This window comes from Argentina anserina, chromosome 3, assembly GCF_933775445.1.
Source record: "Argentina anserina chromosome 3, drPotAnse1.1, whole genome shotgun sequence".
Classification (NCBI taxonomy): Eukaryota; Viridiplantae; Streptophyta; class Magnoliopsida; order Rosales; family Rosaceae; genus Argentina; species Argentina anserina.
In genome coordinates this window covers 5950156-5965887 of record NC_065874.1, presented here as the reverse complement: position 1 = coordinate 5965887, position 15732 = coordinate 5950156, and the positions used below count along the sequence as shown (strand labels likewise).

The 15732-nt window shown below is 38.5% G+C and overlaps 4 protein-coding genes across 4 annotated transcripts; 1 reads left to right on the top strand and 3 right to left on the bottom strand.

Moving 5' to 3' along the window:
- Positions 1 to 177: 177 nt before the first annotated feature.
- LOC126786447 (alpha N-terminal protein methyltransferase 1) lies at positions 178 to 2700 on the bottom strand. Its single transcript, XM_050512281.1, is given in 8 exon segments — positions 178 to 506; positions 646 to 746; positions 905 to 959; positions 1376 to 1477; positions 1647 to 1766; positions 1886 to 1944; positions 2158 to 2511; positions 2514 to 2700. Coding segments are annotated over 8 exon segments (966 nt in total). The 5' UTR covers positions 2563 to 2700; the 3' UTR covers positions 178 to 380.
- LOC126786446 (pentatricopeptide repeat-containing protein At4g20770) lies at positions 2689 to 5836 on the top strand. Its single transcript, XM_050512280.1, is given in 3 exon segments — positions 2689 to 3366; positions 3368 to 5486; positions 5583 to 5836. Coding segments are annotated over 2 exon segments (2313 nt in total). The 3' UTR covers positions 5003 to 5486; positions 5583 to 5836.
- A 442-nt stretch (positions 5837 to 6278) lies between these two features.
- Positions 6279 to 9661, bottom strand: LOC126788571 (uncharacterized). The gene is made up of 6 exons (XM_050514572.1): positions 9347 to 9661; positions 8044 to 8193; positions 7477 to 7570; positions 7239 to 7321; positions 6725 to 6878; positions 6279 to 6562 (listed from the first exon to the last, which is right to left on the bottom strand). Exons 1-6 carry the CDS (start codon positions 9518 to 9520, stop codon positions 6327 to 6329), a joined length of 891 nt encoding a protein of 296 aa, XP_050370529.1. The 5' UTR covers positions 9521 to 9661; the 3' UTR covers positions 6279 to 6326.
- A 2485-nt stretch (positions 9662 to 12146) lies between these two features.
- LOC126786842 (probable WRKY transcription factor 14) lies at positions 12147 to 15531 on the bottom strand. The gene is made up of 3 exons (XM_050512795.1): positions 14662 to 15531; positions 13776 to 13916; positions 12147 to 13127 (listed from the first exon to the last, which is right to left on the bottom strand). Exons 1-3 carry the CDS (start codon positions 15327 to 15329, stop codon positions 12440 to 12442), a joined length of 1497 nt encoding a protein of 498 aa, XP_050368752.1. The 5' UTR covers positions 15330 to 15531; the 3' UTR covers positions 12147 to 12439.
- Positions 15532 to 15732: the final 201 nt, after the last annotated feature.

The following is a 15732-nucleotide window of genomic DNA, read 5'->3' as shown; positions in this document are numbered from 1 at the left end:
GTAGCTACTATATAGTTGAAGTCATTCTCTAGCAACAAGAAATCAAGTACATATAGCAGACCAAATTTGTGAGCTTGAAAACAACAGATTATTTTATACCTCCCCTTTAAAAAAAAAATTGAATACTTTGCCAGGATACAATACACATAATAAGGGATGAATATAGTCCAATCATTACTAGCATGCACCTTATATACAAGAGGTAAAAAAAAATAAGTGCACCATTAAGCACATTAAATGCCGCTGTGGCTGAATACAATTGAGTTCTCACATACTTAGGGTAGCACATGCATGCGCAAAAAATTATGGCATGTTACAAAAGTTTCAGAAGCAAATATCTGGCGGGGCAAATATAATTAGCAAGTTAAAGAGAGAATTTCTCACTTGATGATTGCTGGTCTATTGGTTTGCACCTTAGATCTAGTTCGGTGGACCTTCTTAGGTAACTCAGTAGTTAACGCATACATTTTCACTGCAAACAGTTCCTGAGGCCATCCCTTTTGATCCTGTACAAAAAGAAAACAGCATTACGGAAGAAGTAACTCACATGAAGAACACAGTGGAGATGACAACAATTTTCACTAAGAAAACAATTATTTAACCAAGTCTCTCCAGTTAAATGAAAAAAGTGGCTTCAATTTTAACCTTTATTTTGTAAAGATGAAGTCCACACTGGCAGAAGAGCTCCTTAAAGTACGAATCAGACCTCGTGATGCTCCGATCTTCTTTGTCTAACACGAATCCTCCTATAATTGAGTCATCAATACAATTAGTTTTAAAATTTTGACTTTTAGAAAATAATGTAGGCAATACACATTTACATGGTATGGTAAACTTAGCAGTACTATAAACAGGTGAAAAGAAACAATCAAAAACACAGGGAGTGAAATATAAAGCACATTACCCGTTCTAGCAATATTTTCCTTAAGGACAAATAAACCACCTGGTTTTAGTCCAACCTTAAAATAACAAATTTGTCAGTACTGCTAAACATAATAAAACAACAGTGCAGTTACACATCAAATTAACAATGGCCTGCTGGGATTTTATCAAAGATTGTCAATAGAAACAGACTATGCCAATATGTTAAAGATAGATAGCCAAAAATATGAAAACATCAATGGGAGTATTCCTGCCATTAAAGAGCTGTAGAGGCAGATTGATAATAAATAGATGACTGCCCAGAGTTTCAGGTATTTCATACTCAAAAGTGACATTACGGACAATATGGTAGTGGAAAATTGGTTTCCATGGTAGATTACAGGTGAACAGGGATAACAATAAAACTAAACTAAACTACTCTGAATTATATACTAATTATGGATCCACTGGATAATCGAATACATGTATTAAGATTCATGAAAAATAGTTGTACCTTTGCTCTTGTAAAGAATGATACAAAGTCTTCATCTGTGAGATGCCCAATACACCACTGAACCCATATGATATCATATCTTCCTGCTTCTGGTGTGAATTCCTAAAAAGAAAGGGAAGAACATGTTCATAAGTAAAGTCACACGCTTAAGTTTTATGTAGGACAAACCACATTTCCATTGATTCAATAATCCAAATTAACCAACTGAACTCTTGTGGAAGGTACAGTATTAAGAAAAAAAATCAATAATTTGGTACATTAGTAACGTTACCTGAAGAGGCACGCAGAAAAAATTAGCAGCTCTGTACATATCAGAAACCATCAGATTTTCAGGAGCCAAACTCTCGCGAGCTGTTTCTAGAAAATGTGACACAGGCTCCAGAAGATCAACCTAGGGATTCAAGGAAACGAAGAAACAAACAATCAATAACTGTTCCACATAATCCAAGCAAACTGTATACAGAAAGACTGTGAAAACAGAGAGGTGCTGCACACAAAAACTGAACTCACCTCATTGAAGTATCTTATGAGAAGATTCTTTGTGATCCTCCCAATACCAGAACCACAATCTGTCAAAAGTTCAGCACACTCATTACAACTTTCCCCAACAAAACCACACATGACACATCAAGCAGCTACATTCATAAACAGGAAGCCTACATTTAGTTTAACACCTAAAACTCCAAAGCATTAGTAACCCTAAATGATCACACTAAGTCCAAACTCAACTTGTTCATACAAAAACACAAAAACCACAAAAGAAAAAAGAGAGCTTTGCATACCAAGAGCAACAAGGTGACGTTGGCCATTAGCAGCATTGGGAACAATCTCAGAGAGAAGCCCGTTAAGAAAAGCTTCACTGTCTCTTATGTCAGCCTCACTCACATGCCCATACCCACCCAACACTCCATCATTCGAAGCCTCCACACCTTCCCAGTACCCAACTCCTTCTCTGTACCACTCTGTCTTCTTGCTCTCGTCTCCCACCTCCTCCCTCCACATCTCCTCCGCCGTCTTGAACTCCCGGCCATCGGAATCCAGCCCACCTTTTTCCATCGAAATCTCACCTGGGCTCTTCTGGGTTACTGAAATCCGAGCTGGCTTCTTCTGGGTTTTGATAAAGGTGAAGTCTTTGAGAAAAAGGTGACGCCTTTTGTTAGTAGTAGCTGCTCTGTGTATAAAACCATTAAAACCCTAAATTTTAAGGAGGAAGACGATCTAATTTATTGCCACGTGTCGTGTTGTAATAGTTAGAGACTTGGTGAGTGTGGTTGAGCAAGAAAAAAGAGTAAAGGTTTGAGCTTTGAGAATCTATGGCTACTAGGTTAGCTAATTTGTTGCAGGGTTGTATAGATAAGAAGGCCCATTTGGGTGGGAAGATTATTCATGGGGTTATACTACGTAATAAAGCATTATTCTTTGATACGTTTTTGGGGAATAGACTTATTGAGTTGTACTCAAAGTGTCGTAATTTGGGTTATGCTCACCAGATGTTTGAGGAAATGCCTAGGAAAGATGTGTACTCATGGAATGCGGTTTTGGGTTGTTGTTGTAAGGCTGGGAGGTTGGAGGAGGCTGAGGAGTTGTTTCTGAGAATGCCTGAGAGGAATGTTGTGTCGTGGAACACGCTGATTGGTGCGTTTGTCCAAGATGGTCAGGAGGAGAAAGGGTTGGGTGTTTATGAGGCAATGGTGTCGGAGGGATTGTTGGCGACGAATTTTACACTGGCGAGTGTGTTCAGCGCGTGTGGAGGGTTGTTGGATGTGGAGAAGGGGAGGAAGTGTCATGGTCTTGTGGTGAAGGTTGGCCTTGAGGAGAATGTGTACGTGGGAAATGCTTTACTGTGTATGTATGCGAAGTGTGGAGTAATGAGGCATGCAATGCAGGTTTTCGGTGATTTGGCTGAGCCGAATGAGGTTACATTTACGGCTATAATGGGGGGGGGGGGGGGGGGCTGAAGCAAACGGATAGAGTTGCGGAGGCTTTGGAAAAAGGCTGATGTGTAGGAAAGGAGTGCGTGTTGATTCTGTCTCGTTGTCGAGTATGTTGGGTGTATGTGCCAAGGGGTGGTGTCAGTCTGATGTTTTTGATCATAATGATGGGATTCCGAGTAATGTGAATGGGCAACAAATACATGGCCTTACTGTTAAACTTGGGTTTGAGGAAGATCTTCATTTGAACAATTCATTGCTTGATATGTATGCAAAGAGTTCGGACATGAAGAGTGCTGAGAAGGTTTTTGCTAGTATACCTGAAGTTAATATAGTTTCTTGCAATGTCATGATTACTGGGTATGGTCTAATATATCAGAGCCAGAAAGCTATAGAATATCTACGAAGAATACAATCTTGGGGCTTTGAACCTGATGAGATCACTTGTATCAATTTGCTTGCAGCATGTGTCAAGTCTGGTGATATAGAAAATGGCCGTCAAATGTTCGATAACATCTCATGCCCAAATGTGATATCATGGAATGCCATACTATCTGGTTATTACCAGAATGAAGACCACACGGAGGTAATCAAGCTTTTCAGGGAAATGCAGTTTCAGGGTGTGCAACCTGATCAAACTACTTTGGCAATTGCCCTGAGCTCTAGTGCAGCAATGGGGAGTTTGAAGGCTGGAAAAGAGATCCATGCTGCCTCACACAAGGCTGCCTTTGATACAAATGTATATGTTGCGAGCGCACTTATTGGCATGTATTCGAAGTGTGGTAAGACAAAAATGTCAAAACATATATTTCATAATATGCAAGAGTTGGATGTTGTTTGTTGGAACTCCATGATAGCAGCTCTGTCACTCAATTGTCAAGATAAGGAAGCTTTCACTTACTTTAAGCAGATGATGCAACATGAGATGATTCCCACCCAATTTTCTTATGCTACTATACTGAGTTGCTGTGCGAAGCTAGCTTCTTCGTTTCAAGGGAAACAGGTTCATGCTCAGATAACAAAAGATGGACATGTGAGTGATGTCTTTGTTGGGAGTGCTCTCATCGGTATGTATTGCAAATGTGGTGATGTAGATGGTGCCCGGAACTTTTTTGATACGATGCCAAGCAAAAGCACTGTTACTTGGAATGAAATGATACATGGGTATGCACAGAATGGACGTGGAGATGAAGCTGTTCTTCTGTATTGGGACATGATTGCCTCAGCTGAGAGACCTGACTACATTACTTTTGTTGCCGTTTTGACTGCTTGCAGCCATTCTGGATTAGTTGATGCTGGCATTGAAATATTCAATTCAATGGAGCACAAACATGGAGTGGATCCAGTCCTGGATCATTATACTTGCATTATTGATTCTCTCGGCCGTGCTGGTCGTTTCCAAGAAGCAGAAGCCGTACTAGATGATATGTCGTATAAGGATGATCCAGTTATATGGGAGGTTTTGCTTAGTTCTTGCAGGATTCATGCTAATGTGAGCTTAGCTAAAAGAGCAGCTGACGAACTCATCCGCTTGGACCCACATAATTCAGCTCCATATGTGCTTTTGGCCAATATTTATTCTTCTTTAGGAAGATGGGACGAGGCAAGAAATATGAGAGATCTAATGAGTGACAAACAAGTCGTCAAGGATCCAGGTTATAGCAGGATTGAGTATGAGAAAATAGTGGGATCATAACTACATGTTTATCGATGATTAAGTATGAGCAAGAAATATAGATTCTTGGTACAATGCCTAGAGTCTGAGCATCGCTATAGAGGCATGCTTTGGTACTTCTTCACAGCACAGGCGAAGCTGGTTACTTGGTATCAAGTGGAACAGTATCTCAAGAGGTGATAAACCCACTTAGCAGAGCATGCTACATCACCTTGTGGGTATTTGGATTGATTATTTATCCGTAGCAACTATTAAATGTGTCAAGCTTTAGCATCTCTAAAAGCCCTGTGCAGTTTGTATGAATGACTGGCAGGGCTGTGGAGGACCCTGTCTGCATATAATTCCAGAAGTGAAGGGGTGAGTATATTGAAGGTGTTGGTCTTATTATGCCTGTATACCTTCGCAGGATCCTTTCTTTGCAGGTTGTATATGTTTTGTGTGATGATCATATTTAATAACTGAATCACATAATATTGATGATGCCCATTCATCTTGGCTGTACCAGGTGAACTGCCTTCTCTCCTTCCCTCCCCTGCTTTCTTTCTCTAAAAGCTACTATGCAAGTTATTAAGCACTGGTGTTTTATGGTGTACTTTTACAGGTCTCTGTTGCAGCATCCATTGTCCTTTCTTTCTGCATCATCAGCATTTATATGGAGAACACAAACAGCAAGATCACTGCCAATAAGATAATTTAAGATGGATGTACCAGCTTTGGCTAATGCTTCAAATGGTGTACTATCTTTTCCCCTTGAAGAGAAGAGGAACAACAAAGTTAACAGGATAGATGATGAATTAATCCCAAAACTAAAGGCTTTGCTTTAAATCTATTAGTAGCTAGCTATACTGAATAGCGTTTTGACACTGCATATTGCATAGTGTATCTTGACGAGGCTTGTAACAGTTGAAGACTCGTGACTCTTTGCTTCTACATAACCAGAAATCTCAATTACTCATCTCCAGCGACTTGCTTCACTTTATCACTGTCTCAGTTTAAACTTTCAAGCCTTCTTTAAATTCTTTTTGTTCTGAAGCTTACCTGCATCAAATGCTTTGAAAATTGTTCGTGTCAGTGCTATGGCTTCCGAGTCTTTTGGAGAGAGATAGGTGGTGTTGATACAACCGTGTGCAGAGTAAAACAAGCTCTGGATTCTGGAGCTGGTTTAACCAAAATAAAGCTTCCGATAATCAACAGAAAATATAAAGACCGAGACTCAGATAAACTTGCTACCAATATTAATTAAGTAATCCAACAGTTTCACATATAACAGGCAACTCGAGGCTTGCACCTTTTTCAGTCAAATGATTATTTTTTCATATTTTCCTGTTTAGAAGTAAGATGACATTCACCAAGGAATTTCCTGACCATCCCAGGCAAAGAACCTTCCATTGTCATTCCCTTTTGTATTGTGGATGATGCTCAAGAGCTTCTGTACTGAGAACTCAGTTGTGAAAAGCTTGCCTTCTGGGACATTTTTCTGAAATGGCTTGGAGAGATCTGTGTCCACTGTACCTGGATGCAATAGAATGCATACGATTGGATCTTTCCTCCGTGCCAATTCAACTGATATATTTTTCGTCACTGCAATATTTGAGACAAGTTATTATAAAGTCAGAAGATATGTATTCAAAAAGGGGAAACTATTGGCCTATTGGGTGGTACTAGTCAGAATGACTAAATTGCAAGATAGAAGTGGTCATTTGAGACAGTTGGTGTAAAGGGGAATTGAAACGAAGACCATACATTGATTTAGTGCAGTTTTAGAAGCTCGATAAGAATGCCAACCGCCAAGACGATTATCCCCTATGGATCCAACTCTAGCACTCACATTGGCCACAACTGCAACATCTCTTTCAGTTCCCAGTCCACCACCAACCTTTAGGAGAGGCCACATATGCTGCTTGAGAAAGTAATAGATGGCAATGATTAGTCATCTAGGGATATGCATTCACATCATAAGACCTTGAATAAAACAAAATAAAAACAAGTAGGACCTTTCGAATGTATCATTTCTGGGATTTGGTTAGGAAAATAGATGCCATATAAGTTGCGCAAAACTATATGATGCATTGCTTTTAGATTGATACTCCATAATGGAAGGCTTATGTTCGAGAACCCACAATGAATTCGCTTCTAGAAAAACTCTAAAAGGAGTCACTTCACATTTGATTCCACTTTATGGACCTACCACTCTCCCCACTCAAAAACAATGATCAAGCAAGCCAGGATTCAAATCTGAAATGTATAGTGGGCATACCTTGATCACTAGAACGGGACCTACAGCATTAACTTCATAAGCAAGCAGCAAAGATGACTTCTCTACTTTGCTCAGTGTCGTTTCTGTACTGGAAATAAAAGATTACAAATGACTATCTTGAATTAGCTATAGATGATGAACTTCTGAGCAATATATTTGATTTCAGACGACAAGGGGCAGTAAGTATGTTGGAGCATGAAACACTACTTATAAACAAATCAATAACGCACATGCAGACCTGGTTGCAATACATTAGGTATTGAAAGAATCCCAGATGCATTGATCAGAAGGTTTAACGAGCCATATTTTTCTCTGATAGACTTTGCAGATTCCTGGAATGGAACGAAACTTCTTCGTAAATATATACATCGTCTAATTTACAGACAAGAAGTCTATTATCAAGTTCAACTGAAGAGCATCTTCGTTCCAGGAAGACAAAGGAAAGAAAAGATTTCTTTTAATTTTCTTTGTTAGGGTCTGCGGATTAAATTCCAACCCTTGCGGTTCATGTGCAAAGAAGTTTCCTGGAAGACCTTGGCCCATTCATTCTTATTTTTCTCAGGAAGGTAATCCAAAAAGAAAGAAAATGAGATTCTCGTGAAAAAAGAGGTAAATTTCGTCAAGCAACCCTCAAATGTAGAAATGAAAAGATTGATCATAATAATAAGGCATTGCTGCTACAGGGAAGCCAAATTACACAATCTGGCCAAAGCGAATCGGTGATTGCAACTAAGATTTACTTTCATTTCAGTAAGGAGCAAGAGAAGAAAGAGCTTTTAGAGATCAAAGAAAGGATATGTAGAACCTGTATGGTGCTTTCATTCGTCACATCCAATTGTAGAACTGTAAGGCGCTCATTGAATTTACTTTGCAGATGGAGAAGACCTGTTGCCCCATTAGGATTACGGCAGGTAGCAATAACATGACCTTTTTCCTTCTCCAACAACTGTTTAACCTATAAAAGACAGACAAAGAAAATGTCAGAATTTTATGAACATGTCACAATATTAAGGCAGAAAATTGTCACAGCCATAGTAAAGGAAAATTGGCTCCCCTCTAAAAAGACAGAAAATGTACATTACAGAAAATCAATGGTACAGGAAACATTCCAGCATATACCAACGATAATTCAGTTATATGGCTACTACTCATGACAGTATAAAGCTCTATTGACACAGACACAAACATTATAATTTTTTAATCTGAGGATATCTTGAACTCTTCCAAATGTTAGGGTCAAGCAAAGGAGTAAATTTCAGACTGTACTGACAGAATTGGAAGGCCCAAATTAAGATATATTGCCTACTAAATATCTCGTGAAACTGAATTCTTTATGCAACAACATGCAATCTACTGAACAATGACCATTAAAAAAGGACTAAAAAAGCATTGAAGAGATTATGCAACTGAACAAGGAGCATATGCCTATAAAGCACAAAAGGTTTGCTGAGGTTTCGACTAATAATGATATATATACTATGACTATTTCCCCCATAGAAAGACACCATTTTTAAGTGCTGAATTGTCAATAACATGGAAGTCCTGCAGAGTAATGCAGGCTCGCCTAAGGTGAAACAGAACTGGCAACTTAGCTAACTGAGCTAAGTAAAAATTTAAAATATAAAGAGACAAAGTATGACTTCACTGCCATACTGCTATGGAGCTTCCTACAGCCAACTTTAAAAGTCTGATCGCCATAAGAAAAAACAATTAACAAGCTTTCTTATTTGCAATTGGCATTGACCTGATATAGACATTTCTTCTCCCTACCTAAACCTTCACTGATATTTGTACAGAAAACTAACCATGCAACTGAAGGACATAACGAAAAACAATTTGGATTTCACTTAAACAATACAAAGATCACAACTTGAACAGTTATACGGAACTTCAACATCCAAAGCCCCCAAATGTGGCCAATTCAAATTTCAAGGCAATGCTAGCAATAAACATCCTACATTAGTCAGCTATGTAATATCAAGGTCATCAGAAAGCATCCTTCTTTACTAATTCTGGCAATATCTAAAGCAAGATCTCCATGAAACAGATCAACCCATTTGGCAAATCAGCAATACAAACTCAAATAAACAAAGATCAAGAAAGCTCACAAACTCAAGGCCAATTCCTCTGGAAGCTCCCTGCACCATGGAAACCCCACCTTCCCATTTCACCGTAGAGGAAGAAAATGTGGCCCTTCGGGTCATTACCCGATTCCTGCCGAGATGCCTCACCGCCATGAACGAGCATTGTTGGTTCAGAAACAACTGCGTCAGTTTGTACATTGTTGAATGGTTCGCCAAACCCAAAAGGCCAATCTTTGTGTTTCTTTCTTGTGTTCTAGTTTTGATAAAAACAGAGTGCTACTTCTAGACCTATGACATTGACATGAACCCATAACAGCTTTAAGCAACTGCCACCCAACAGCTCACTGCAACGTGAACACTTCATATGTGGCTGATAATCTTACACCTCTGTACCTTTTCTTCTGAAACTTCTCTAATTCCAACAAGAAGCTGATCTACTGGGCCAGCTTTGTAAATATTGGGCTAACTGAAAAGAATTGGGCTGTACCCGAAACCCTGAAAATTATACGTGTTTTTACTGATTTTGATTTACGAACGATTAATCTTTTAAACATGGAGTTTGAAATTCTTCAAGAAATGATGATTTGTTATTGCGATTAGGACTTGACTAAACATATATGAAGACATCGAATAGTCTGTCATGTCAGTATGATTGAGTTTGGGATTTTTTTTCTGGATTGAAAAGCTCTCAAAGTGCATTCAAGAGTTACCGAACATGTTGATCCAAAAGAGTAAAATGGTCATGAAACTTTATGTATTGCCCATCAATTACAACCCCAATTCTTTCTTGTCAAAATCATGATCACAGTCACTCCCATTAAGCCCACCCAATTTTATTCCTTCCTTCATATGCATAATGATGCTTAAGTGATTTAACCCATCAATCAAGAATGGTCAAGTATAAGAACTTTTTTGACTGGTGTTCCTTTAACACAAAAGTTGATGGATTTGACGGAAGTTGGTGTCACTATTTCACAATAAGTTGAGTGAACAAGGTTTGCTTCCTCATTACCCATGGGGACACAATGCATGGAAATATGGAATGACAAATCGTGTTAACACTTACTAGTAAGTTTAATAATGCTTATATTAGGATAAGATAGTGTTATGCTTGAACAAAATGATATACAATTTCTTATGCAACGCACACTGCATTTGGATATATATGATGTTGTTTTCATCGAAAAAGCCATTCATTCCCCGATCCCCATTTCTTTGTTTAATTTGGTTAGGAAGATGTCAACATTATAGTGCAAGTCATTGCTAACTTGAGGGATGAAAACAGAAATGAAAAGCATTAATTATGCTTTATGAAATACTGGTATCTTATGCATAATATCAAAGGATAATGCAACTGTATCCCACTGAGGTCTTCCTAGCTCTGATTAACAAATATAATTGTATTTGTTTGTACCGTATTTTTTGGAAAATTCTAATATACATCAATATATGGTATACATTACACATCTGACGGTTGATATTGTTTTATGAGTGGGGTCAGAAAAATAATATATGTTGTCAACCGTCGGATGCAAGATGTATAACATACATTGATGTATATTAAATTAATTCATATCTTTTTACATTCGTTTTATTGCGGTGAGAGATATATATTAAATGCAAATAGATATATATTTTTTCACCGTAATTGTTTCCGATTTATTCTAAATCATGACTATAGTTATATGATATCAAAAACCAAAATATGGCCTCTTTAATTCATATGGCTCTATCCTTACTTAAACCATTGCATTTTATGGTTTATTTTTATCTACTTACCACTGAAATATAAAAACCAAAAGAAAAGAAAAAAAATTAACAAGAAAAAATCGAGATCATCTCGTGTAAGTTTTGTCTACAATGCACGGCTGTTTTCCCAAGAAAGGTTCTGGTGGAAACTTAATTTGTTTTTTAGTAAGGTCAAAACTTTTTTTATTTTCTTGTAACGTATAGGTGCATACTTGATGCCAATAAGAGACTTGAAGAGAGGAAGTCCTAGGGTAGTTAAATGACTCTTTGACATGCAAAATGATGAATTTTCAAGCTCGATCTGCTGGATCTTATATGCAATATATAAAATTGCTCTGTATATTAAGCATGACTGATATGACATTATGATGAGACTCATCCATAATTCCATAGTAATTTTGTAGCTTTTTGAAGAATACAAAAACAGTATATTCAAAAGTTATGCACTTTGAGTGAGTATCCAAAAGTAAGCAGAACAGCTTGGAACGATAGAATGGATAAATATGCCGGATAGATAATAACACGAAAACGAAAGCTAAGGAAACCAGAGCATGCATGTTGCAGTAATTCTTTCTTTGCGATACAATCCTTTGTCCTTTCATTATTTTTCTTCAATATTTCTTTATTTTCTGGCCTTTTTCCTCCAAATCTCACCAGCATATATAGCAAAGCAGTGCAATCAAGACTTCATGAGGATTTTACTCACAAAACTGATTGTTTTTTTCATGTTGGTATTAAGACCAAAGGTTACGGTTGAATAAGTTTTCCCACTTTGAAAGATGAAGCCAAGTCCCATCTCCTTCTTATCAATCTCCTCCTCTCACTATTGGGAGTATTGAGCTCTCCCTATCATTGTCTCTGATATACTTGTTTCAACTGTAGAAAACCCTCTGTTCATAAACTTTCTGTCCCATCCACCAAAAAATCCAAAAGGAATGTGGGACTCTTAGGTCTGCTGCCAATCAACTAGCACTCTGATCTCTATTCTTTACCTGATCTCGCTTTCCCTGAGTAATTATGGTAGATAACTAGAAATGTAGCAATGTAAAAACGTAAAATACACAAGGTCCCGACGGTCACGTAAAATTTAAACAAAATACAACAGTAAATCAACTACATTTTTAGACCGCATTAGCGAACAGACATTACTTATATGGAATAACGTGTCGCATAATAACTAATGTAGTAATTACTAATCGCGACAAAGTTATCTAATGTATGTGATATAAAAATGTGGTTCGTCTTACGTACTCAATACACACGGCCGGAAGATTCATATAAAATCATTACCACCAAAACTAACTTAGAAAAAGTAGTCTTAACTCTTGTTTAGTTGGGGGATGTTAAGTTGTTCCAAGGGTGCCCTCGTTATAGACGCCTCTTTGCTTCTTGACCAAATGAAGGATCGTTGTTGAGGTTGATGTTGGTGTTTTGATCCCCAGACCAATCGAAGAGATTAAATGGATCCAAGGCACACTTGTTTCTTCCCTTTATCTGTTCATCTTCAGTGAAACATTGAGAGAACAAGAGGTGTAGTGGGTCAGCCTCAATTTCTCCTAAATCAGCAAAGAAATCCTCTGATTGGTTACTGGAATGTTCAGGCATTGATGGTCTATAAGGAAACCCTTGTTCATGATTACTGAACTGGTGATGATCACTATCATTCTGATGATGGTGATGGTGATGATCAACCTCCAATTGCAGGTTCTCAATGTCCTCAAACTCTTCTTTAACTGTTGAACTACTCCCTACAGTTGCATTAACCGGAGACGGTACGTGATTATTCTCGTCCATGCTGTCAACTGCAGCCTTTTGTTCTTCCTTTGCTGGGCTATTTGGCTTTTGGCGCTGAGCAGTATTAGGAGCGGTCTTTGTACCGGCACCGGCTTTAGAAGGCTGGGATCGGGTTGAGCCGGCGAGAGCATTTCTCTGGGTTGGCCAGGGATGGTTGTGCTCGGAAGTGTAGGTGATGACCAACATGTTTGGATCAGTCCGGCTGCGTTCTACTTGTTTCCTTGCTGAGCAACCCTTTGAGCTGCTGCACCTATAGTAACCTCTGCATACGTTTGTAAATTACCCGGTTCAAAATTCAAAACCCTCATTATCTTCGTTTGCATACTTTCATCATAAACCACTCGTAACAGTACGTGAGTTTTGGGGACTTCTGTTATTTTCCCATAAGTTTCTGAAATGCTAGGGTTATAAGTTAACTATCTAAGTAATCACTTATTCTATTCAAATATTTCTACAATAATAATAATTCAAAAAGAACAAAGGTAATTATATACAAACACCTGAATCAAACGATACGCATAGTTAAAATGCATTACTTGTGAATGTTTTTTTTTTCTTTATAAAATCTCATAAATTCGAAGTAGTACTTGCAAATGGGTACTAAATTTGATAAAAGCAACATCATTAACTGCACTTAAATTCGTATCAATTACCTGAATCAAACTAACATCATTAATAAATTCGTATAAAAAAAAACTGCACTTAAATTAAATCCATTTATATCAGTGTCACATTCAATGCTGAAAGTATAATATATGATTAAGCAAAAGGGACACAACATGCATGCACTTCATGATTGTCAGTGAAATATGCAAATGGCAGCCTTAGCCTCAGTTCTAGGAACTTTCTGTATATCATTGAAAATGACGATGGCAAGAAATTAACGTAGTAAGAGACTGCCTAAACTAACCTCGGATAAGGTGAACCTTTGATGGGTTTCTGACCGTACTTTCTCCATGCCCACAGATCAGATGGAACTACTTCTCCAGTTGGTCTACTGTTTGCTGCTGCTGGCGCTGGAATGCATATAACCTTCTTCGCCTGGCTCTTTCTGCTCATATAATATAATCCATTAGTATGAATTACTTGGTTAATTAATCATAAGTATTGGAGTTTGAACTAATTAACTCAATATTAATTAGACTAGTGGAGGGAAGGAAGGAAGGAAATGTCTCACTTCCTCACACTTTCTGGTACAGATGAAATATTTTCATATGTACGTTGCTTGATTCAGTATATTCCAGAACACATCGATGTTTCGATGATCAGGTGGGTTTGGGATAAAAAGATAAAACAATGAAAGCTAAGTGTGTGATTGCTATTGTGACACAAACAATGCCCCCCTCACCTTTTGCAGCTCACGAAAATATGCATCATGTGTTTTGGGGTACTACTATTGTTTACAGTACTTAGCAATATATCTCACCTGAAAAACAGTCCCAGCTAGCTAAGCTAGCCTATTAGACCATTTCAGGAAGCAAGAAGACCTTACAGTCAACCTAAGGATCGGACGACGATGATAACTAAAAAGATTTATACTTTGTGAGAGTCTATATATAACTATATAACAAACCCTATTCTTAGATTGAACCAAAACTCAAGTTGCAGAAAAGGTCCGTAAGGTTGCTTATCTACGAATAATAGTACTATAGCTACTAATCTCGGGGTTATAATTGAATAATTAAGTCCTGTGGTTGTTAACAAGGGTTTAATAAATTCATGGAATCATGCATCGATCAAGAAATATTAAATGCCCTCTATCTCTCTATTTTCTTAAATCTCGACTCTCTCTTTACCTTCGCTTGATACCCGGATTCCGTGGAGATGAGATCTGCACCCCAACTCCGGTGTTCTCGAGCAAGCAACCTTTTGAGCTGTTTGCATTAATCATGTCGCTTCCAGCCATAACACCACCAGGCCCCGCCTTGATTCCTCCTCCTACTCCTCCTCCCCTCGGCGACCCCAACACCGCGACCGAATCGCACCCCGACACGTCTCCGCCTAGCTTGCCGGGGGAGATCTGAAGCATACGAGAGAATATGTTGTTGCTAGGCCTTTTTATAACTTCACCCTGATGATGGTGACCAAGTACATGTGCCCCAAACGGCGCCGGACGAGCTTCCATATCTACACTGATATTCATTTCTGAGGTCGAATTCGGGCTGCTGAAGAAGCCGCCGGTGGAAGTTGACGACAGCTCGTGAAGAAGCGGATCGCGTATGTACGATGAAAACGGATCGCCGAAGTTGTCTCTTGCATCTTCTACTTCTTCTTCCATGGCTAATGATGTCGAGAATTTCATAGAATGATTATCATCGGAGGAAAACTGCCAGTTGTCGGAATTCATTGTTTCGGAATGATAAGCCGACGATGAGGACGAACCTGTAGCAGCGCCAGCTCGAAGTATATCAGTTAAATCGCCTTGATAATTCTCCATCCCAATTGGCATAGACAAGCTGCACATGATACTACTGACTAGCTAGTATGGGAGATCAGCAAAATAACCGGCATTTGAATCAACCCTAGCTGACGTACAACTGCAATATGCTAATACTTTGGGGTTTCAGGTTGTGTCTGATTAATATCACTCTGATTCAGCAGACATGGAATCCTTGCAGAGAGATGAAGAGAGAAATTAAGAAAACGAGTTTAGCTGGTGATCGATGATGGTGTGGCCTTGTGGGTTGTTATAAGGTTATGTGCTTCTCAAAAACAAACAAAGTCGTATGAGAAAGGGTATGGTTTTGGAGAAAGAAAAGAGATCAGAGAGAGGTGGAGATCGGGAGCTGACTTTTTCATACAATAGAGCTCTACTCCATACGCAACAAAAAGAGAGAGAGAGAGAGAGAGAGAGAGAGAGAGAGAGA